Source organism: Pinus tabuliformis, chromosome 6, assembly GCF_031772625.1.
Source record: "Pinus tabuliformis cultivar Carrire ecotype Pingquan chromosome 6, CPIR1, whole genome shotgun sequence".
Classification (NCBI taxonomy): domain Eukaryota; kingdom Viridiplantae; phylum Streptophyta; class Pinopsida; order Pinales; family Pinaceae; genus Pinus; species Pinus tabuliformis.
The window spans coordinates 946,794,559-946,820,361 of record NC_142292.1 but is presented as its reverse complement, the minus strand read 5'-3'; the positions used below and the strand labels follow the sequence as shown (position 1 = coordinate 946,820,361).

General features: G+C 35.0%; 1 protein-coding gene across 2 annotated transcripts; it reads right to left on the bottom strand.

Annotated features, from left to right (window-relative positions):
- Nucleotides 1-9,475: 9,475 nt before the first annotated feature.
- On the bottom strand, nucleotides 9,476-22,988 carry LOC149262074 (U-box domain-containing protein 52-like). 2 transcript variants are annotated; one of them, XM_089423291.1, is made up of 9 exons: nucleotides 22,356-22,988; nucleotides 20,904-21,025; nucleotides 20,624-20,745; nucleotides 18,044-18,222; nucleotides 17,296-17,780; nucleotides 11,601-11,702; nucleotides 11,034-11,468; nucleotides 10,128-10,883; nucleotides 9,476-9,929 (listed from the first exon to the last, which is right to left on the bottom strand). In XM_089423291.1, exons 1-9 carry the CDS (start codon nucleotides 22,546-22,548, stop codon nucleotides 9,729-9,731), a joined length of 2,595 nt encoding a protein of 864 aa, XP_089279417.1. In that variant the 5' UTR covers nucleotides 22,549-22,988; the 3' UTR covers nucleotides 9,476-9,728. The 2 variants fall into 2 exon arrangements, with proteins under 2 accessions (XP_089279417.1, XP_089279423.1); XM_089423297.1 differs by having other exon boundaries at nucleotides 9,477-9,929; nucleotides 18,053-18,222.
- Between the last annotated feature and the right edge of the window lie 2,815 nt (nucleotides 22,989-25,803).

The following is a 25,803-nucleotide window of genomic DNA, read 5'->3' as shown; positions in this document are numbered from 1 at the left end:
TATCATCCAGATTCCACTTATGAGTTATTCTTCCAAAGACATGATACAAAAATTATGGGTATATCTAGAAATCTATTTTACTCAGGGCCAACTAATTGTTTTTTTTTCTCTGTAAGACTAGGCTATTTATATTACAAAAAATTCAAAAATTACAGCAAAAATTACACCAGGGCCGTGGCCCTGCATCTCCAGAGAGATTTTTCCCCATAATAGACCTTTCAGGGCAGCATCATTACAAAATTGGGACATCTGAATCGACATAGCCAGCATTTGAATCGACACAATAAACATGTAAACCGCCACGATGGACATATGAACCGACACGATGGACACATAAACCGACACGATGGACACATAAACTGACACGGTGGACATATAATCCGGCATGGTTGACACATAGACAAACCGACAGAGAGAGCAGTAAATCGACAAAGAGCATGAAAGACAAACAGAGAGTTGCTTTCCTGGCAGCGAAAGACAGAGTGACGGAAGTGCTAATCCTCATCGGTTGTATGAGGCTCATCCTTCGCTGGTCCTTTGAGTTTCTGTGATTCCTCCATGTCCGAGCGCAGCGACCTCTGAACCGGCTCACTGGGGCCAGCATCCGCAGCTTGAGTGGCTTGGGGAGAGTCTGCTCTGGTTGGCCGCCGCATATCAACCGTGGGAACTTGCATGTCAACCACTGGCACATTCAGGTTGTCCAAAGGCCCCCTGAGATTGCTGCAGTGTTCCACCATGACTGAGATAATGAGAGTGTTGTTCTCCAGAGTGCAGGGGATCCGGTAGCGAACAGCCGGATGTTCCACATGACCACAGTCCGGAATTTCTCCCCACCCACGCACATTGCCGCGGCCTACAAGTCTGTTCGAGCCTCTGTTATGCTCAGAAGTGATTTCCACCGAGGAGGAAGGCGAATTGAGCGACCCCTGGAACCGCCACGGCGACTGCTCATTCTGGGCCTCTCTCTTTGCATCTTCGAATTACCCTTCAGACAAGAATTCCTCTGAGTAATTTTGCACTGAGCCAGAGAATGTTCCGTCTCTGCCAGCTTCTGCTCGGATCGCTTGCAGGAATGAAGACAGGCGACATGGGGTGCGAAAATATTGAGCGCCATTTGCCTCGATCGCTGCTGCACATTGAATGCCGTCTGAACCAGCAGTAAAACCCAAATAACTATACCTCCCATCGTATTTAATTCACCTGCGTTCTGGTATGTCGTGGCTCGTCCGGGCTTACACCTGCCCATGTGACGAGCCACACCTGACACCTGCCCTTCACGCTGCATAGTCACCCGCATCCGGGAAGGGCCAACTAATTGTTATTGCAATCATTCTGCTCCTATTTCAATATTCTCAATTTGGATTTCTATTAGATAATTTAAATGTTGCAATTTCAGTAAAAACAAATGGATTTCTTTCACCAATATGAACCAATAAAACTTCCCAAAAATAAATTTCCATCTCAAAGACTTTGAAATTGATCAAAACTATTTTTGACATTCCTATCCACCATCATAATCACGTGGAATTAACCTAAAAGCTGAATTTTTAATAAAACCAACACAATACATGAACTTAATTTATTTAAATATAAATAACATAAACTTAATTTATTTAAATAAATAAAAATATATTAATGTAAATTCCAAATATTACAACACTTAGTTATTGATCATCAAATATTCACCTATAACTTTAAATAATATGAACTTAATTTATTTCCATAAAAACAAATATTATGGCACAAATTCCAAATACCACATATTACAAGGCTTAATTATTGATAAGTCAATAAAATATATTACGAGTAAATACGTGCGATCAAATTCCAGAACTGCTGCCATGCATGTTTTCAGCGGTTTGAGAGGGTAGTAATGAAGTTTTCGTTAAAAAGTGAACCGTCAAAAATACGTTTTATAACTTTCAAAACCCATTGCAAAAAACGGTTTCTTTTAATTTTTAAACATAAAATACGGTCAAAATGCCTTATGACGGCCATTTTGCCCGTCAAATTCCAACCCTGGTCCCGCGTCAATTGGAAATCGGTGTAAGGAAACTTGACTTATACTATTGAGCATTAGTAATTCTATCGCCTCTCTCGTGCTTTAGGTGAGCGTTAATAACGCTCTCGTTTGACTCTTAGACAACGTTATTTTCCCACCCAAAAAAAAAAATGCACGTTTTCTTTGAATGCAAGCTTTAGATTTATTCTTTCTCTTCAACCACTTCACAACAACTTTTCAACCACTTCAACTTTCATTTTTTTTTTTCATAAACGGCTGCTTCACTTTGCTCTGATCTCTACTCTTTTCTTGTAAATACACACACATGAAATGTTGCTCTCAAGGAGTCTTATGCAACCTTACTCTATCTCTGCTGCTCTCTCACAGAGTCTTACCTAGTCTAAGCTCTGATACCATCACAAAGAATGAAACTGAAAATTGGTGCAGAGATTTATGTTCTCAATATTCAAAATGATTAAATAGATTACATTGTAAAAATCAATAATAAATCACTAAAGTAAAACTCGACACCTCTAGAGTAACACTCAAGTAAAATTGCATTGTCTATGACACCTAGCTGACAATAGAATCAAATGTAATGACACCTACCCAACAACTCACTGACAGTGAGATTAATATCTCAAGGATAAATGAATGAAATATTAAAATTACAGATTCATATACAATCAACCATAAAGGGCTAAGAGTCAGGCATGCACAAGAAACTTGTTCCAAAGAAGAAAACTAGGAAAAATCAACTATCGGTTATAATATAGTTCCTTATCTAATGAGAATTGCTAAAATGCTTGCTCAAAACATTGGTTCCTAGTGAAGAAATTTCACCCCCCAAAAGTGAACTATCCTTAGCAACCATACCAACCAAACATGTAAAGTACAGTAAAGCATAAGGAAGAATTCACACTTGGCGTTGGAATGGTCAGAAGGTGCCACCTCACATGTAAGAGAATCATAGTTTGGCCTGGAGACATTAACTAGTCCAGTGCCCACTTGACAACATACGCACTCTTATTTCCCTTCTTAACTGCCACTAATATTACAATAGGAGGTGCCATGGTACCTATCTCATGCACTTCTTGTATCTCAAAGGTGTCCATTGAAACATATACCAGGATTAACTAGTTGCCACACCAGATGAAAAAGAAAAGACCTAATATTTTAGGGTTAACAAAGCGTTTAATGGGTGCATTAGCCCCACCAAGACACCAAAACACACACAGACTTCAAATACCTTGCTTGCAAATTCAGGTATTGTCTCTTCTTAATTGAAATACTTTTCCATTGAATGTTCTTGCAGCTTGCCTTCCTGACACAGAATTCACTATCTCTTTCCTTCTCCTTCGCCCCCGTGGGGTAGAAACATAGCCATGCCTAATGTCACCCTAGTTGCTCCAGATCTACAACCAGGGATAAATAATTTTCCCAATCATTAATAAGGGGATAAATAATTAGCCCAAAAGAAGTTTAGATTGACATTTGAGAATATATTGGAATTTAATAAATGTGAGTAAAGTTAATAATTTCAATTGACTTTTGATTTCCAAAAATCACCAAAATTTGTAATTGAGACCTCTCTATAGGTAAGTGTATCAAACTTCTACTATTTGTTTCTCAACTTTTAATTTATTCTAAGGTTACGATAGATATCTAAAGTATAAGAGTGAGATTAGTTAAATTCGTTATTGTGATAGACATATTGATTTTAAAATAAAATTAAAGAATTTAATTTAATTATTAATAATTATTATGTGGATGGTAGAGATTTAACCTCTACAAAATATTCTACAATATTCTTAGTAGTAGTCCCATATCAAAGGTTGAAATTTACCTAAAACAATTATGTCTTTTGTCTTTTTAATTAAATTGATTAATTAAAAAAGAATGTCATATGGATATGTATCATATGAATATGACTTAAGGTTTTTTGGCCATGTGGTATTAGTAACTCATAACAAAGCCTATTTACAAGTTAAAAATCTCCATGATAAAGTGCGGGTGAATCTCCATTCTCCATTGTTAAGAATCTTGTTACATGATTTTTTTAAATGTATATATGAGTGGCCTTAGTCTATTTGTTATAAGTTTTGAAACTTTTTTAGTTATATTTTCTCATCTTATTTGTCGAGAATCACAAGTTTGAGTTGTAAACTCTCCACAATCCATGTGCTCCAATTGTTTTCCTTGATATTGAATTTATATTTACAATCAAAAATGCATTTTAAACAATAAAAGATTATAATTTGACCGAACAACAATTTGGCTTATAAATTAAAGTAAGCATTTGGATGCTTATGGACCTATCAATTATTTAATTTATATAGTTCCGCTAAAAGTTTGAATCTAACATGAGAAGTACCAATTCATTTACACTTCATGAATAATTCCATAAACTAACTATAATCTTAATACACTTTAACCATCCTCATTTAATTAATAAGTTTTAACCAAAAAAATATGTGTTCACCATTTTAAAACCACAAGTTGGAAAATTCACAGATCTGCATAGCCATGTGAAGATGAGCTAGCATTGGGCACAAATTCTTGGAGGATGGTAGGACCTGCTGTTGGCTACCTTTGTTGATCAACTTGTTGTTCTGCAGCTACAACAAATTGTTGAGCAGTGCCTTTGGATAATGCTTCTTCAAAAGCAGCTCTGGCTAGGAAAGGGGCACAGCCCTTATCTTCCAAACCATGGACCTCCTCCTCTTCTTCAGGCTGCTCTTCTTCCATGACTATATTCTGAAAAAGGGTCTTCACCCTTTGATCTTCATTTATATCTTTATTTCTTTGCAAAATCTGCAACTTCTCATGTGCTCCTCTATATGGATTTGGCTTTGAAAGAGTAAAGTCACAAGGAGCTCCTGCCTCCTCATAATACTGCTCAGCTTTTAGTTTGGAAACTTTAGAGGCTAATAACTCTATCGTCCTGGCTAATTCATCGATCTCAATATCATAGGATGATGAGGATTCCCCTCCCTATCTTCTCCTTTCAGCATCACCTTCGAGTCTTTCTGCAGCAATGATGTTTGCTTCTATTTCAAATGTTGCATCTTGCATATTAGCCAAAGAAGTACATCTTCTTTCTCTTAACAGTAAGTAAAATTGAGAATCAAGGCATTGGCATAAGTGAGCATGGCAGAAGCAGGGGTGGGTCTTACTTCAGCTGGAATTCTGTGGTACATATGATTGAATCTGATGTTGAAATCAGATAGCAGCTCACCATCTTCTTTCTGCAAGTTCCCAAACTCGGTATGATAATAGAGCAGATCTTTATTCTCCCCCCAGTGATTTAGGAATACATCATCTAGGGCCTCAATGTCTGCAATAGACCTAGGGGTTAATTCTCTAAACCATTTTCTAGCCTACCCATCAAGGCTTTGGACAAAAACCCTCATCCACACATCCTCTTCATTGATATCTAGGTTATCAGCATAGCTATAAAAGGCCTGAAGGTGCTCTTCAACTATTACACCTTCTATACCAGTAAAATTTGTCATAAATTCTTGATAATCTCCTGCAGGCATGGCATTCAAAGGGACAGGCAAGACCAAGGGTCCATACCTAGCAGTAACTATTCTTTCTATCTTTGTGAGAGCTTGTTGGCCTACCATGACTGAGGTAAGTGAAAGGATACTGGTAGACTGAGTGATATGGATCAATGAAAAGGATGACAGAGATAGAGGATTGTGATGGACAGCATGGTGCTTCTTTGGATTGAGATCCGAAAGGGAAATGAATGACTAAGGAGCTTTATGAATCTCTGAAGGTGATTTTCACTAACAGAGATACATGAGACTTTTAAGGCTTACCTAGTCCTAATGCTCCTTTCTATGAGATTTTCTTCTGCTCAACGATCTTTTCAGGGTTAGGCACCGGTTCAGCAGGTGGTTTCTGAAGATTTCTCTGAATATGCATCACAAACTGAGCTAGAAATTCAATGTGGAGTCACCAAAAGTTGGTCTTCCTCCAGTGGAGTCGCTAGATAGATGATTACAACCAGAAATGTGCCCAGACCTTGTCTATCATCAAAATCTGGAACTGTATTGTTCTCCCAGGGAAGCTGAGCTTTAATCTCCTCTCCCCGGCAACGGCGCCAATTAATGTTATCACCGCAAGGAACTCTCCTAGGTTGTATCTCAGAGATGCTCAGGAACATTACAAACTCAACAAAAAATGTTGGAAAATGGTGGATGAATGGAAGGAGTGATGCATATTCAAGCCAGATAACCACTTCTACTATGCTTAACCCCAAACATGGGTGAACACCCCCAGACTACAAAGCTTTAGACCACCAATTATTCACAGTTTGAGGAATAGGTGAAGATGAAGAATACTGACCACACCAGCAAATGCACAAGACCATGTGATGGTCGGCTGCAACCAGTAAAGAGGTCTGCAAATCTATTTCCTAATACACAGACAGGATGACAGCTCTCTGGCATTAAGATAATAGAAACCTGCATACACACAGAGGTGGGATGACAGCCCCTCTAATGCTAAACATCAAGAGCACATGAAACATGCATAACAGGCACAACCTGGAACAAAGAAGAAGTGGAAAGTGAGCAATTAACAACGAAAGAAGCTTGCATTAGCTGAAAATGAAGACCAGACGCTACAGGTATAACAGTAGTTACAGTCTCCAGAAGTTGAAATTTTACATCAAAACAATATCAATCAACCATTACATTCTGTCTTCTGGGTATATATAGAGTTTGTTTACAAAAATTATCCTATTGTGCTATGCGTGGAGGGGTTATAACGGACCACCAACCAGATTAATTCTTTGAAATGAGTCTCTGCTACAATACTGTGTCTGCGCATGAATTTGACGTTCTCTGGTGTTCTGCAGTCCTACTCTGAGTAGGTGGAGTGTAATATGTATAGAGCTCCATGACTAATAAATGTTTTGATCTGCTCGAGGCCGTCCTTTTTCTTCTCGATCATCTTCTTCCTTAAATACAGTTGTTGAAGATTAAAGAATAGTTGAGGGTAGTACAGACAGTATGGCGGGGGTACACTGAACGGAGGGATGAATCTCAGTCGTCGGATCACACAAATCAACGGCGGAGATCATTTGATGAGGAGTATCGGGAGGTAATGGACAGGTGAACATGGGCCTTCGAATCGCAGTTGGGCAGATCCGACGGTGATCGGGAGGCGCAAGAGCGCAAGGTTTAACGAGTGAGGGAAGGTGGTGTTGCTGGTGGGCGGTATTCCCCTCACTGCCCATGAAGTTGTGGCGGTTTCCATATTAACCCCCACAATCCAATATAACTGTGACATGTGGCCTCCGCGATGGGCGAGAAATCACTTTCCCCACGCATTAAAGAGCAGACAGCTCGCACGAGGGGGCTTGCAACTACCGTCCGAACGCGCGATGGACAGTCGAATGGCGAGGAAAGCGCACGAGGTTTAACATGCGGTAAAAAAACAACGGAGACCGTCAGATCTAGACATGGCAGATCAACGACTGTGATGGGGGATGGAAGCGCCAAGGTTATAAGGTCAGATCATATGGTGGGTAAAGCTTAGCGCTCGGGGCTCAGAGGAAATACGAGATTAAACAGGGTTTCCAAAGTTAAAATGGAGGTGAAATAGAGTGTTTAAATGGAAAACAGAGAGGTTTCAGGAGAAAAACAAAAATGGCAAGGCTGGGAGATTATGAGGAAATTGAAGGAGGAGAAGGTAGAAAAGACCGCTGCAAGCTTTCTTTAACCATCAACAACACGGCCAAGTTGTCTTTAACCCAACAAATACTGAATTATGTAGCAGAGCTAACAATTCAGTTGCAGGTTGAGCTCAGATTGAGGTAGAAACTGTAATACATATCTATTTATCATATTAATGCAAGCATGCATTGGGGTTTTTAGCAGATTAATTTCCCCTAGAAAAATTATTGTGTGCATGTGTTGTTTCTCATTGCATGTTTGTGATTGATTTTCTAAATTGTGAATTGATTTCCGTAGGGCTGTAGAGTAGGTTTGTGTCTTTTGATTTTGGTTAAAACTTCATGAGCAATTGAAAATCTACACCATAATTTCTACAATGTAGTTGAGGCTAAATAAAACACATCTACCAACTAATAGTCACCTGTGTGGGTAGAAAAAAAAATAGAGGAAAATTATCAAGTACCTCAAAATATGATAAAAAAATACATGTAGAAGAGGACACAATAGATGGTGCCTATGAGTAAAAAAAGGAAAAATACAGGCCAATTAGTGCACAAAGGGTTCGGCCTCTCTGATGACTCTGTCAATGAGGATCTCAAAGGAAACCATACCAGACTAAAGAGAGATACCATGCTTATAAAGAGTGTGTGACTCCATATTTTGTGGCTAGATACATGTAGGACGGAGATGTCTTTGAAAGCAAGTAACAAGGCCAAGATATTTGCCATCTAATGGTGGAGAGATGGGACCTCAAGAGAAGCCTTCCCCTGAACCCATTCAATGACAATCCTAGAATCCCCTACAATCTTGAGCCCATCAATAGCAAGCCATGTTGCACATTGGAGGGATCCCTAGAGTGCAACCACCTATTCCCTGCAATAAGTACCGCTCCTTCCATGTAGAAGAAACGAAATGAGCGTCCAGGGAAAAGCTTGATGGATATCCCACATCCACATCTACTCCTAGCAGAGGCTCCATTGAAGAAGGCTAGAGGGAGTGAATCCCCTAGATCCTTGAATGAAACAGATCGGCGCGATGGTCTTGGGGTCCATGGGTCGATCTCATTGAAGAAAGCAACAATCTTGAGGCAAGTGGCCAAGATATTACGAGGTACATTTTCAAAGATGTAAGCATTCGTGGAATGCCAAATTTCCCAGAAGACATAGAAAGAGAGGCCTATGTATTCTTTCAGTTGTGAAGACCAACACTGAAGACAAAGGAATATAGAGGAATATATCTCCTCCTTGCTTGAACAGGGTTTTATCGTTCAACAAAAATTGATTAAAAAGTAGTAAGAAAATCAAATGGGAGAGGCATGAGAAATCTGGGATTGGCATGAACATTTCCAAAATGGGGCGCACATTGTCAGCCCTTACTCATCGAATACACTACATGATAACGCTAACATTAAGAATTGTAAAGCAATAACATAAGCAAATCTCCAACAAGTGAATCCAATTTTGGGTTAAATAAATGCAACAAAGTATAAATGGTATCCCAAAGTTTATTTATTGAAATTTTCATCATTCATAAACTATGGTTTATTAAATATAACTAGCACAATAACATTAATAAATAAATATTAATATATGTTATCATTTAACAATTCAATGCCATATATAATACACATCATACTTCAATTTTCGAATGCTGAGAAACAAAAAAAAATGCCTATGTATAAACAGCCTAAAACCTCTCTATAATTTTGGGAACCTGGAAATCGTTTGCCTCTTTGGTTGAAGATCTATGACCCAAAATAAACATTACTGCATAATTAGGCCAATCCAAAATTGTATATATATAAACCATAGACAATATGTACATTGGTTTTTGATTGCATAATTTACATTAAGCCCACCCAAAATTGAATATATAAAAACCACAAACTATATGTACATTGGTTTCTGGAAAAAGTGACATCTGGAAGAGCGATTTTTTTTTTGAAAATGGGTAAATCGATACCAAAAGAAGAAGCCTTCTCCCTAGATATAACATGAAATAATGCTACCTATTAGTGTCCACGGTATACCTTCTATTTATAGATCTGAATGGTTGGATCCAAATTTAATTTTCCACTCTAGGATTGCAGACTTAAGTGCATGATTTGGAATGAGTATATCATGGTCTAGGGTTTCGTTCGTCATTGGGGACGTATTGTTGTTTTCAAGCCAAGCCTTGATGTTGCTGTGCTCATATGTGAAACCATCAGCCGCGATATGTGGATCGACCATGATTTCCTGCATACAATAAGGGCAACATGTCCACATACTTTCAGTATTAGAAATGATAGCCAGACGTTCATGAGTCATCCGCATATAGTTCTGTTTACTTAAATGAATTAAGGCATCGTATCTAACGGAGATGGGTTTTCTTTCAACTTATTATCATAGTCACACCTCCTTTCTTGAAATGATACCTGGGCGAGAAAAACTAACCTGGAGTATAGGACAAAGGAAGTCATGTGGGGGCATAACATGAATTTCATCTGTGACATGTCTGGTTTGAGCAACAGCAAGGGCTTTGAATCTCTCAAGTTTTGGCAGAACATCATTTTCCAAGTCTGGCCTGTCCCTGCGCCGAAACTCTGCACATTTCAATCCTAATGTTGCCAATTCTAGGGCCTCATTAAGAGGCCAATCTCCAGCATTTTCGTCCAGAATCTGCTCTAATTGCCTTCTCTCAATGGCTGTTTCAACTGCATCTGTTATAGCCATGGGTGGTTTTCCTGTCAACACCTGCAGAATCATTATTCCCAGAGCATACAAATCAGACTTGGGGCCCAAGCTACCAGTCCTTTGGTACTCAGGATCAATATAGCAAAACGTGCCTGCAGGGACGGTTTCATTGTACTGGGTTACCATGTTTGTGGTCATTGCAGGCACGAGCTTAGCAAGACCAGCATCACCAATTTTGCTAACAAAGTTGTCGTCAAGTAAGATATTAGCAGGCTTCAAGTCTCGGTGAACAATTGGCTCTGGCTTGGAGCTATGGAGAAAAAGCAATGCAGATGCCACTTCCCAAATGATTCTGAAGCGCAAAAACCATGGAAGGGGAGCACTGTTGCCTTTGCAGAGCAGACGGTCTTCTAGGCTTCCATTTGCCATATACTCATATACCAAACACCCATGCTCAGGGCAGGCTCCAAGCAAAAGTACCATGTGAGGGTGACGAACTCGGCTCAAAATGTCAAGCTGAACAATTTAGGAAAAGAAAGACACCGAACCAAAGATTTAAAAACAGAATAAGCAGAAACCCAAGTATTAAAATTCTTCCGCAGATTCATTATTGAGTTTTAGATTTTAAGAGCATTAACCATAGGTAGTGGTTTAAAGATTTAATACCTCTCGTTGAAATTCCTGTATTCCTTGAGTTGCTTCATTTTTAAGAATCTTGACTGCCACTGTGGTATGTTGCAAAGTGCACATGTAGACAGCACCATAACCTCCCTCTCCTATCTTGAGTGAATCAGAGAAGAAATTTGTGGCAGTTTGAATTTCTTCTATTGAGTATCTTGTGTATCTGTATCCTTGATGGGTAGATTCAAGCTCTTCCTGTGCTTTCTTTCTCTCTTCTGCTTCTATTGTGGCTCTTAGTTCTGCATCCCTTCTTTCTTGGGCCTCCTTTTCAGCAAGCTGTCTAGCTTTTTCAGCCATCCTAATGGCCATTTCACTCTTTACTTTCTCTTCGGCAGCGATTGTTCTCGCTATCTCTTCTCTTTTCTTTGCTTCGTCGGCTTTTCTCACGTCTTCCATGACTTGAAGAGATAGTTCATCGGCCTGTCAGCGGCATTGAGCTCCTAAACATCAACCCTCCAGTGTATACCTAGTACGCATAACTGCATATGTGATATTCAACCTACATTCAACTAGACTATAATTTTTAAAGCAAGATAGACAGATAAAACTCACCGTGATTTTCGCTTTCATTGCTTCTTCCCTCTCTGAAGCAAACATTCCTAGAGTATGCTTTAGCTCAAGCTTCAACCTTCCTAACTCGATCATCATGCGGTGCTGAACAAGTAAAGAAAGAAATCATATTAGGTCAGACCAAACCCATTATATACCCATATCTTGACATTGTCAACAATTTTGAATCAGAGACAGCGCTTGATTGTCAGGTTCTACATGTTGATTTTCTGAATTTTTAAGTTCATAGACATCTCTAAAACTAATGCATTGTTGAGTTACTGGAGAAACAGTAACTTAGAGGAGAAGCCATAATAATAACTATTATCTGTCAATGTTTCAAATCCCAACAAGATTCATCATCAAGACTATTTCTGAATGTTAATAGTAGAAGAGCTAAAACAGAGTTTAAAATAGTTATTTTGATTTGAGGAAGAGATCAAAATCATCCCAACAAGATTCATCATCAAGACTATTTCTGAATGTTAATAGTAGAAGAGCTAAAACAGAGTTTAAAATAGTTATTTTGATTTGAGGAAGAGATCAAAATCAATTGATTAATAATTATTATTATTCATATTTAAATTTTTTTTATTAAATTAAATTTTTATTCTAATTCCTATTTTTTTTAATTTTATTATGATTTTAATTTAGAAATTAATTCATTAATTGGAAAATATTAAAATAATAATTATTACAAATTATTTATTATTAAATCTGATTATTAAAATAATAATGCATTTTCCAAGGATAAGTTAATAATTATTACAAACTATTTATTATTAAATCTGATTATTAAAATAATAATGCATTTCCAATGATAAGTTTGCACTCTTCTAATAGCATGTGATAAACACAGATATCAGAATGATTAGTATATGTGATCAGCAAGCACAAGTATCTCTCTTTAAACAATTGGGAATGAACGGGTAAAATAGGAAAGAATGATACTCGGTATCCGAATGATTCGTATATATGAAAATCACAAAGGTCTATATTTGGAAAATTGGAAATAACCCGAAAAGGTTTGATTTCAGAAATGAACGAAAACATATTTGAAAAGCAAAAATCTGTCATTATGCTAGATGGATAAATCCATCTTTGTTTATTATTTAACAGAGTACAGGTTTATTATATTAATAGAATAAAGTTTAACTTTATTTTACTTTTGGTAAGTTAGGTTGTTTTGTATTATTTTAAAAAATAAAAATTATATTGTATTATTTTAGAGAAACCAAATTATTTATTTTGTTACTGTTATTGGTTTATTATTAGAGAAACCGGATTAGTAACCTAACATAGATTATTTTGACAAATAGATACCATCTCTACATATAAATACAAGGATTTAGAAGACTTGTGACAACCTCATTGTTATCTCAAAAAACTGGTCTCTCAACCATCAAAACATTCAAAACAAGGAAAAAGAGGTAACACTAGAAATCTCCTCCGAGAAAAGCTCTCCAATCTTTTGATATGTAGCTATGCTTTTACCTAGTTTGTTGTTCGCAATGTCTAATATAAGCAATAGGCCATAAATTTTTTGTGTTTTTTATGACTCGTGTGAATAGATAAGTTAAGATAAGGTAATTATATTTATGTCCAACTAATGACCAGAAAGTAGCAAGGGAACCAAACGGTCTCCTATAAAAACAATACAATGCATGAATATAAAAGGTACAATGCAGGAACATAAAAGATGCAATGTATGGAATGCCATGACGAAGAGGTTCAAACCCATCTCTCCTAACATTCGAGACTGACTGAAGAGCACTGAAAAATTTCCATAAAGTTTGTTGTCGTGATGAAGGGTCAGTGGGAGGTATGGACTGTCCACTAACTCATTATCTAGGGGAGTTTGTGCACTGTTAAGGTCTGGAAGACCTAGTCCATCTCCTAGGGACAGATCTGATATGATTTAGTTGTTGAGGTCTTGTGTGGCGGGGTGAGGTCCTACAGATCCTCACTGGTCTAGAGTCTGGATATGGAACGGTATCAATCATTCTCTTTGTGCCCATGTCTGAAGGTAGTACCCTAAAAGATGTCGTGATCCTCTGTGTGGGGTATGGTTTGATGGGAGGCTGAAGAATATTCACTTAGAACCTAAGAACCTCCTGCATACATAGGGTCAAACATCTCTAATCGAGATACCTGGAAAAGTCTGTGAGGGTCTGAGAGTCTTTGAATAAGAAATGGAACCTTCCTCTAATCTCGTAGTAGATAGGGCATCAAAAAATGAAGTGCACCTCGGTATCTACTTCTTGTAAATGACATACCTGACAGATTCTGTCTGGCCTATCAATCTGGTGGTCCGTTTCTACCCGAAGTCGATGAGAACCCACTCTGAACTGGCCTAGGGGAATGCGAAGAGCATGCATCCAGTGGCGAAATGTATACTGGGGTAGAATAATGAGCTCGTCTCTCAACAACAAGAAGTGCTCAACATAGAAGGCCATTGGGCGCAACCCTCCCAGAGGATTAACCCAGGTGACCTAGACAAATTGCCTGTAGATGTCCTCCTTGATGATCTTGTTCAACTCTTGTCTGGTAGGTAAAAGGTGACCAGGAGCATCCAAGGAATATCAGAAAGGAGGGAGACGATCCAACTAAATGCCCACTGACTCCAAGATATTTGAAACTCCTGTAAACCAACATCTATCTTGGCCCAAGGGGATAGAACAAGCAATATTCTTCGAAGAGCAATATTCCAAGTAAGGGTAAAGATCCATACTCTTTATCGAGTCTGCAAATCCCCAGATATGATGCAAGAATGGGACCAAACTGAAGATTGTCTCAAGCCGAAATGGTTGAGCTCCTAACTGTGCAAGGATGATGTGCTGAGGTATTGTCTGTTTGCATCTAATGATGCGGTGAAGAAGAAGAGTTTGGACTCTCTCAATTGAAGCCCAATCCGACTCAAGTAAAGACGACCCCCAAATCTGTGAGCCATATAGAATAGTGGGACGAATCAAGGTGTCCATGAGGCTCATCTTGGACGAGATGTCCTGGAAGTGATGTCAAAAGCATTGTTTCTTGAGAATGGATAAGGATCCATATCCTTTTTTGATATGAGGCTAAAGAGCTGGCCACAAACTAAAGCGGGGACCTGAGAATTGCACCCGCAAGTACGTATACGTGTTGGTGATCTCAACCTCCTCCCCTCTGAATAGGAAGTGAAGGTATGAAGTTTTCTTCACCCCATTGAAGATCATAACCTTGGTTTTACCCAGGTTGACCATCAAATGTCGAAGATCGCAAAACAAAGCTAAGGCATCCAACTTCCTTTGTAATCCTTCTAGAGATGAGGAGAGGAGGACCACATCGTCAAAAGACAGTAGAATAGATATCATGACGTGGTGAAGAAGGAAACCATCAGTGTCTTGGATATGCTTGTGTAGAAAAGCCTCCGACTCATCAATATAGATCCCAAATAGGGTAGGGAACAATGGACAACCCTGTTTAACCCCAGTAGTGCTTTGGATGAAATCAGACATCCCATGAACCATGCGAAGACGACCAAGGACAGACTCATAGAGGCACGTAATAGTTGTTAATAGTGTCATTGAGATGCCAATATCTCTGAGTCTCTGGAGTAAGGCTTCTCTCATAACAGAGTCAAAATATTTCCGAAAATCTACGAAACAACAGTAGACTTTTGAAGAGCGATGTCATGCCTCCTCAATCATGGCGCAAAGGGTGAATATGTGGTCAATGGTTTGATGAGTTGGTCGAAAACCTGCCTATCCCCTAGCTCTGAGTTGTCTCTTCGCAAGGTCACAAAACTCAACAATAACTAGACTATCGGAGAAAATCTCTCGATGTTTTGATATGTAGTTATGTTTTTACTTAGTTATTGTTGACAAGGTCCAATATATAAACAAGGCCGTAAATTCTTTATGTTTGCTATAACTAGCTGTGTGAATAAACAATCCTCAACAATAACTAGACTAGACTCAACTTTAGTGATAACTATGGTCTTAGTTTGGCATGTGACAAGTCTCTCTAAAATTCTATATTAGTTTTGTACCACTTTGTGAGAAAGGAAAAAATTAATTTTAACTTAAAAGTTAATTATTTGCCCATATAAATTAGTTTAATGGGCAATCTCCATATAAGATTTAAGACTCAACCCCAAAAAAAAATTATTTAAATTTTTAAGTTTTTTTAAATATAAAATTATAATTATATATATATATATATATATAATTACTCATTTTAATTATTTCAATTTATTGTAAATGTATTATACAAATAAAATTTTATAATAGAATAAATTAAATGTCTACTGAGTGTAGAATAGATAGATGTATTATAAGTCACTTTGTGATGTGATAACTTGTTTGAAATTTTATAAGCAATAATTCAATCATGTTAAAAATTGGTGTGCAGGGCAAATGCAAAAAATTAAACCTTTAATCATTTCTAAAAGACACAAATAATTCAATAAACAAACAAATATTTAAATATTTAAATATTTTTATTTATTTAAACTTATTTTAAATATAGAATTTATATAAATAAACTTTTATAATCAAAATAAAACTATAATTTATTACTAAATTGTTATAAATTATTCACAAAGTATATTATATAGAATGATGAACTCCACTTTCTTAAAAATAGTTTACAGATTATCCGCTTATTCGGAATGAAGAAGTTATTTCCTTATTAATAATCTTGAATTATCTAATTATAAGTAATCACTGTTTTTTTAACAAGTATTTGCTTGATTTAATAAGAAAAAAACATTTCTGTTCAAAATCTGGAGTTTTTGAAAATCTCAGGAATTTGGAAAGTGCTTAAATTTCAGTGTCGAAGAGGACAATCTGGATTGGAGAAACAGTAGATTCTGTAATGGCGAAGGTCTATACTGATTCTGGCCCAGGAAACATAAGTGTGGTTATCTCTCACACACTATGGGATAAGACGCTATTCATATAGTTCCTTATATTTGAGTAAATTTAATTTTAAATTCGAAAAGAATTAGAGTTGTATTTTTTAGTAAAATATTATTTATATAGTTTTTATGTCAAATTTTAACCAGTTTTAGAATTACCGACTTCATATTTTTTTCGCAACAAAGCATTTCGAATCACATACAAAATAAAACTTCACCTCCTAATCAATGCTTTGATAGATTAGGATATATTTATTTTGCTTATAAAAAGTTTAATGGAAAGAGATTTTCGTCTTTATTTTGGTTTTAATTAATAGAGATTTTCGGTTTTATTGGGTGTGTTTGGACAATTTTGTGTAAAGGTCGGTAGAGATTTTTGAAAAAAAAATATATATATTGTGTAATATAAAATTTGATTTGTTTTTTTTTTTTTATTTTATATGCCTTGAATTTATAAATTAAAAATATATTTTAAATAATAAAAAATAATAATTTATTTATGGCGTTTTGGATTGATGGTGAGTAATTGTTTTGTTTATCCCATAAAAAAAATTGAATTATCCACATTTCATTTCGAAACCCAAGGATAAAAAAATTAGGTGTTCACCAAAAAACAAATTCACAAATTTATTCAAATTTATACTTAAAATTTATGCATGGGTTAAAAAATAGATTTAAACATGTAAAATCGTTATTAATAAAAAAACCAAAAAATTTATTGACTTCCAATAAAAGTGTGCCAATAAAAACAAAATAAAATACAAATTTGTAAAATTTACAAAACGGGGATACAAAGTTTACCTCCCACTGTAACAAGGGTTCATTATTCGACGCTGATGCTCTCCTGAAATCCAATGAGCTGATCTCCCTTTCTGGTATTCCGTTATCATTGCTAATGTTGGCATTTTCATGACCACCTCTTGAGCTGCCGGAGAAAACAGCTGGCTCTGCTGACAAAGTGCCGCTAATTAGGTCATCTCCAATTGGATTGTCCACGCTAAATTGACTAGTGCATGTATAATAGGTATCACTTTCCATGGATGGGATTTCTTCTGTGTTAGTCCTTGCTACTTCTGTGTTGCTAAATTGACTTGTGCTTGTATAATCGGTATCACATTCCGTTGAAGTTTGGCCGACTGAAATTGACCCGGATATACGATTCTCGACATTTAAGACGCTGTGACTTCTCATAACTTGATTAATATTCGAAGGAGATTCATTTCTCTGCAATGGCAGGCGCTCAGAGTAATGCTGAACAGATGTTTCAATTTCTGACTCTGCCCCGCCTGTAAGTTCCAAGATAACAACAATGACAAGAGAGAAAATGCTTCAAATTAATTGCCTGCAAAGAGATAACTGTAAAGTGGTTTTTCATTTGAAAGCTACTCAGATCCATGCCATTTTGATTCAAAGGAACAATAGAAATTAGAGAAACGTAAAAAGCATTTAATGCAGCAGACTTTCGTTTGCTGTATAATTTTTAAAGGGGAAAACAGAATCTATGAACTTATTTTTGGAGGTTAGAGAAAGATAGTTGTTCTAGATGGACCTGTCCAACCTGAGAAGCCATTGAGATGATAATTAGAATCCTCTAGATTGTCATTTCTGTGCTCTGTACATGTAGCTGAGCGGACCGAAATCAGCTTGCCCTTTGATATTGCATATACGGCACAAAAAGTAGGGGCATTTTTGGCAACAGTTGCTGGTACATGAGGGCCCTTGATTCTCCTGGAGAAAAACAGGGATGAGGAAGAATGCAGATATGAACTAAATAAATAAATGCAATAGACAAGTAAATGCTTCAGACGAGGTAGACATTAAAGTTCATAAATGCAGCCACAGATAGTCTCAAATTCTGAACCTCACAGGCCATATTTTGGAATTAGAAAAATAAAGAATCCTTCCCTAAACTTGGTTATATCCATCCTTCTGCATATTGAGTACACAAACTCTTAATAATAGCTGCTCAGAACACTTTGGAAGAAATTACATTTGTGATGTGACTGGAGAATACCAATCACCAAATTTGCTAAAATTTCTCCTGAAGTTTCCTTGCCAAGTTTATATTTCCATGCAATCATAACTATATAGTTAAAAGCTCATTATTTCATTTTATTTTTCATCCAATGACAAAGATAACAGCTACATGGTTTTATATACTTGCAAAATTTATCAGCATCATAATTTTTCCACAATCACCGTTACTGTGAGTTCATGAACCTTTAGATTGCCTTGTTTTTAGTGTAAAAGTCATTGACTTCAGATCTGCATTGGATTGCCTACAATTTGGTTTGGTTTGATCAATTTGGTTTGGTTTGATTGAAATGAAATGAAATGAAATGGACTCCTTTTACACGTAGATTTTCTTGATATAATGTAGATGAGTTTTTATTGAAATGGAGAAGTCTAATTATGTTATATTTTAGAGGTTTTTTTCTTAAGTTTAAAATGAATTTTGAATTTTGATTGTATATATAAATTTAGTATATCAAAAAACCAAAGATATTTGTAACATTATGAAAAGTTTACAACTAAATTTTGTAATTCTAAAAAAAATCCCTACTGAATTATATACAAATTAACCCAAAAAAAAACTTTATCAAATATAAAACAAATAAACTCCCAATTTTCTTAATATGATTTAGTGTTTCTGTATGTGATTATGGAAATAATCATTCAGGAAAAAACTTCAAACTTCCTTCTAAGTTAAATGCTGTGACAAACGCATGATAAAGACCAAGCACAAAAAATGAGCAAACGAATATTTTTCATATATAATAGGGAATTCCCCAGTTCTCGGAACAAATTTAGCACCTCTTAAAACATGTTTATTTCTATCCTACCAATTAATCATTCTTAATATTTCAAAAGAAACTAGTTCCTTCATAAGCTCGGAATATTTTTAAAGGAAACATGCAGGTATCATAAAATTAAAAAAAAAAAAAAAGGTTATATAATATAAATAAATTTAACTATAAAGTTGGAAAATGAAAAACAATGTTTTCTGGATATGAGTTTAGATAATTTTTATTATATTTATTTTAAATATAAAAAATAATAAAAGGAAAAAACTATATTGTGAAAGAATAAAATTAATATCCTTTTTAATTAAAAAAATGTCTATATCAAATTTCGAATACTTGAATAAAAATTAGAATGCGTAGATAAATAGGTTGCTAATTTTTAATATAAATAAGCTAAAAAATGGCCATACAAAAATAAATAGATAGTCCATTAAGCAATGGTTGTCATTGTCTGACTAGTTGCATTGTATCAAGAACAAATTAAACCTAATGAAGAATCTTTCCCAAAAAAACTTTATATTTAAATGAATTTTATTAATATAAATTATTTTTAATAATATTTTATATATTATGTAATTTGATATAAATTATAAAATATTAAAATGTAAATTTAAAAAGATTATTTTATTAAATAAAAATTAAAAAAATATTTAATTATTAATCTCATACTAATTATACATTAATATTCTAAAATATTTCATTAACAAATGATATATTTAATTAATTAAGATATATATGATATCTAAAATAAGATTTTTTTTTATATTTTAAACTGAACTTGCCATTCAAACAATTAAGTAATTTCTATAATTATGTATAATATTTTAAATTGAAAAATAAGAATTTAGATATTTTTTAACATTTTAAAATAAATAAGAATTTAGATATTTAACAATGTTATAAATTAATTAGTTACAATATATTTCTGAAAATTTAAACTCATGCAACTACTGAAACAAATTACTCACCAAACTACTAAATCTAAAAAAATTTCATATTTTTTTATTATATTATGTAAGTCTGTTTTACCATTGATATAATTTCAAGCAAGAATGTGATTTTTTGTGCTTTAAAATACATTTTAAAATACCTAAATAAATTCAACACTCTAAAAAACTTTAGAACACTACAATTTAATATATTAAACACCTTAAATTTTAAAAAAATTTACCAAAATTTTATAAAAAATAAACAGATAAAATATCCTAAGAAAAATTATTTTATCTATAAATAAAACTACACATTATATTATATAATAGTCCTTAAAATTAGTATATTTAACCTTCTTTGAAATGGGAAACACCTTCTATCTTAAAAGATGTTACCTTATAATGCCATTTCTGGAAGATGATCCTATAACAAGTTTATGGATACCATAACTTGAGATCTGTTGGATAATTGCAGAAGCCACGTCATCTTCTTCTGCAACAGCAAGCAACGTGTTGACCTGTATTTCCAGAGCTCAACTGCTGAATACTAATAATATAACCTAATCAAGAAACGTCAGAATGGCTGTTTTCGCATTGGACAACTACCAAGTACCAATAACAAAACCTAATCTGGATTAAATCTGGTCTACAAATGAAGAAGTAATATCAGGAGGACCTTTTGCGCATTGCACAAGCGCCGATATGGTGATAACAGTGCATTAGTTTGTGACTCCACTTCATGCATATAAGCAGCAACTGCATCTCCCTGTACGTGTGTAATTGGTACACGATTTCCCACTGCTCAAACAAGATTAAGATTTTAATCAAGATGTAAATATAATGGATGTAAAGAGATATATATTTTGTTTGGGCAGATGAAATTAAAAAGTTTGTGTTTGTCTAAATAAGAAAACCTTAGATCCTCATTTCAAACCCTAAATTACACAAGTTTATTTATTTAAGTAACTAGATTAATTTTGGAAAACGTGAGCTGAATAAACAAAGTTACAATGGTATACAAACTCACTACTTATATTCCATTTCCATTGAAGCAAGATTGCTACAGAATTTATTGACAAATGAACCTTGATTCTACGCAAACCCATTCCATCAATAAAAAGAAGTTAACTATTGAAACAAGAATGGAAGATGCAGATGGCGAGGCTTTTCCATTATTTGCCGGTCAACAAGCTTCAAACAAGAATGGAAGATGCAGATGGCGAGGCTTTTCCATTATTTGCCGGTCAACATTGCTTGTCACTGAATAATAATTTCAGAAGCTACTGCTATGGAGATGGATAAACACTTTAAATTTGCTTCCTCTGAAATAAGCTGCTATTAAGCACCAATTGCAGTATGTTATGGAAAAATGGTCTAGTTGTCAAAGCATTCTATTCTGTATTACGCAATAAATACATTAAATTTTTTTAAAAAAACATATGATCAATTATCCATATTCTTGCAAATTCTCGCAAATGACATGAAATTGAACCAAAAAAATCTATTTTTTATGAAATTGTTAGCCATGCCCATACAAATTTCCAGGCCGTTTGTTTGAAAATATACATGGATCAAAATTTCCACTTGATAATTGTTTGAAAAAATTACATGGACCAATTGTATTGGTTTGCTAGGTTATGAATAACGTACTGCTCAGAATTTTGTTTAACAATCCAGTTATGCACAGAATATAAGGATTATATCTGAGGGTTCTTTGCAGTCTTATATATTATGATTGCGATTTAAAAGTTACTATTCCCATGTAGGAAAGACAACTCAGGACAACCAAGCTACATGAGGGGAATAAACATTTGGCCAATCTCTGAATTACAACCCAATAAAGGAATGAAATATTAAAATTGCAGATGCATATACAATGAACAATGAAGCGCTAAGAGGCAGGCACGCACAAGAACCTTGTTCCAAAGAAGAAAACTCAGAAAAATCAACTGGGTTATAACATATTTCATTGTCTAATGAGAATTGCTCAAACATTGTTCCCAGTGAAAAAATTTCAGCGGCCATACCAACCAAACATGTAAAGTACAGTACCCCAAAATGAACTATGCTCAGCGGCCATACCAACCAAACATGTAAAGTACAGTAAAGCATAAGGCAGAATTCATACTTGGTGTTGGAATCGTGAGAAGGCGCCGCCTGACATGTAAGAGAATCAGAGTTTGGCCGGGGGACATTAACTGGTCCAGCGCCCACTTGAGAGCATACGTGCTCTTATTTCCCTTCTTAACTGCCACTGCTGTTACAATAGGAGGTGCCACGGTACCTGTCTCATGCACTTCTTGTATCTCAAAGATTTCCATTGAAACAGATATGAGGATCAACCAGCGCCCACACCAGATGAAAAAGAAACCTAGGAAGACCTCAGATTTCAGGGTTAACAAAGGGTTTAATGGGCTGCATTAGCCCCACCCAAGACACCAAAACACCGAATTCAAATACCTTGCTTCCAAATATAGGTACCATCTCTTCTGAATTGAAAGACTTTTCCATTGAATGTTCTTGCAGGCTGCATTCCTGACACAGAATTCGCTATCTCTTTCCTTCTCCTGCGCGCCCGTGGGGTAGAAACCGAGCCATGCCTAATGTCGAATTTCACCCTGGTCACTACATATCTACAAACACAAGAAGGGGATAAATAATTTGTCCAAACACCAACAAGGGGATACAGATCTACAACCACCGAAAGGGCATAAATAATTTGCCCAATCCTGAACCAGGTATTAAATTCAGACAGATTTTGAGAATATTCTGGAATTTGATCAACAGGAAAGTTTCAATTGACTTTTAATTTCTATATATTATCAAAATTTACAATTAAAATAGAAATAACCTGTATAAATAAGTATATATAGAGAATTAGAAAATTAAGTTAAGAGCATATATTTAAATTTATATTATTTTTTCTCAATTTTCAAACTTCTACTATTTTTTTCTTAATGTTTATATTTTATTATAAGGTTACCATAGACATCCAAAATATAAGAGTGAGATTAATTAAGTTCATTATTGTGATAAATATATTAATTTTGAAATAGGCTTTCAGAATTTTAATTTAATTATTAATAATTAATAGTTGGATGGTAAAGATTTACTCTCCACAAAAAATTTCAGAATATACTTAGTAGTAGTCCTATATCAAAAGTTGAACTTTATCTAAAACAATTTTGCCTTTTGGTCATTTTAATTAAATTGATTATTCAAAAATATTGTCATATGGACACGTGTCATATGAATATGACTTGAGGTTTTGGTATTGTAACAAATCTTACTTACAGATTAAAAATCTCCATGGTAAAGTGCGGGTGAATCTCCATTCTCAATTGTTAAGAATGTTGTACATGGTTTTTTTAAATGTATATATGAGTGGCTGTAGTCTATTTGTTATAAGTTTTGGATCTTTTCTAGTTATATTTTCTCATTTCATTTGTCTAGAATCCAACAATAATTTATTGGAATCACAAGTTTGAGTTGTGAACTCTCCACACTCTGAGTGCTCCAATGATTTTCCTTGATGTTGAATTTATATGTGCAATAAAAAATACATTTTAAATAACAAAAGATCATAATTTGACTAAAACTATTTGCTTATGAATTGAGGTAAACATTTTGACTATTTAGTTTATATGGCTTTGCTAGAAGTTTGAACCTAACATGAGAAATACCAATTCATTTACACTTAATAAGTCGTTCCATAAACCAACTATAATCTTAAAACACTTTAACCATTCTCATCAACAACTATTTAGTTTATATGGCTTTGCTAAAAGTTTGAACCTAACATGAGAAATACCAATTCATTTACACTTAATAAATAATTCCATAAACCAACTATAATTTTAAAACACTTTAACCATTCTCATCAACAACCCTATTTAATTAATAAGTTTTAACCCAAAAAAAATTAATGTTTGCCATTTTAAAACCAGCAAAATAGCAATTTTTTAAACTAAAATAATATATTTTACTAATAAAATATTATTTGAATAATGAGGTCTTATTCTAATATCATAATATTAATTTATAAAATATTTATTAAACATTAATTATAAACCTAAATGAATTATATTACATTAATTATCAATATATCTTTTTAATCATATGATTATCATTTTGAAATATTTTTAATTTATAAACATTTATAACTTTTTATTTTTTTTTAGTGTTTTATTGTCGGCTCTTTCTTTTCGCCTTCCTTTGTCTATTTAATAAAATCTTTGGCTAAATCAGTCTTTTATATCTCTTTTTCATTTTAAAAATAAATCACACTTGTTAATTTGAAACATCCATTATAAACAATTATGAATATAACGAAAAAATAATAATCACATAAATTTAAAATCTAAAATCTCTATGTACTCTACAATAATCAAAATAATAAAAATTCCCAAAAAACCATAGAAATACGTTTTTTCTGCGGACTTGGGGTGAGAAGACACTGTTCACCACAGCGTCATCCTCCTTTATCTAATTAAAAACCAACACGTGGAACATTATTGTTACCAACATTGCACCGGACAGCCAAGGATGATGATGCAATAATGTCTGACAATTCGGTCATCTCCTTCCTGGTCTCTTTCCTCGTTGACGAAGACATTTCCTTCCTGGTACCTGGTCTCTATTATGACAACTGGTTTGTTGTTCACAGACTCACCGCCATTCTCAACCCTACCACTGTTGATGTATTGTCTGTATTGTCCATTTTTGCAGCTTGGAAAAGAACTGGACATGATGGCTACAACATCTTGGGAAAGTGAATTGTCTGCAATCTTTAGTGGAATCGAAGCCATTAAATATATGGACTCTGCTCTGATGCAATTAGGAATGCATATGTTATTTCGTTGGACAAGAAGCTCTGGCACCATAGTGAGTGAGTTGTCAACAACAAAGGTCAACAACCATTCCAGTTCCTCCACGACATCACCCTGCGAGTTTAGAAAAAATCAACACACACTAAGTAACAATGAGAGCTCTGGCAGCTAAAGCAATGACAATGAGAAGTCTGCAACAAAAAGAGTTATTGACTTATTGGCATGTTGAGCTTGCTTGAAAACATGCATGCATCGCCACTGTCATCCGCTTCAACCATGTTAAACACAGGGCATGAGACCATGTTACAAGTGGTGGTCGCTTCAGTGTCTATGATAGACAAGTCGCCAAAGTTTTGTTTGGAGAATGCCGACTCTGGTTGGCCTTTCTCCCCATGTCTTTTACCAACGCCAGCTATCGTTGTGCCAATATATTTGCTAGAAAATTCCAGCGAGTCATCAATTCGAAACTTTTATCCTAATCTTGTTCTTGGGTTGTTATTTCAGATCTCTGCTCATTTCTCTCAACGAACGATCATGCATTTACGCTCTCCAACAAAATTTGCATTTTAAATTTCTAGTTAGAGAAATTCGTTCCATCGAATTTGCCAGACTCGTGGAGGTATGATTCTAAACTGTTGTTCATTTTCGCCCAGCTGAACACTCCAATCGACCACCATCGGGCAAGTCCGATCTGCTACCACTGAACAGATCAGGAACTTCACTGTGCCACCACTGAGCAAGTCCGAT

Bases quoted from the DNA above. Each gene is read 5' to 3' on its own strand.
- LOC149262074 (XM_089423291.1), bottom strand. From the start codon at position 22,548: ATGGAAATCTTTGAGATACAAGAAGTGCATGAGACAGGTACCGTGGCA. The intron at 11,469-11,600 runs GTGAGTTTTATC...TGCCGCTGACAG, and splicing joins CAATGAAAGCGAAAATCACG to GCCGATGAACTATCTCTTCA. The intron at 9,930-10,127 runs GTTAGTTTTTCT...TATTGTATGCAG, and splicing joins TCCTTTGTCCTATACTCCAG to GAAATCATGGTCGATCCACA.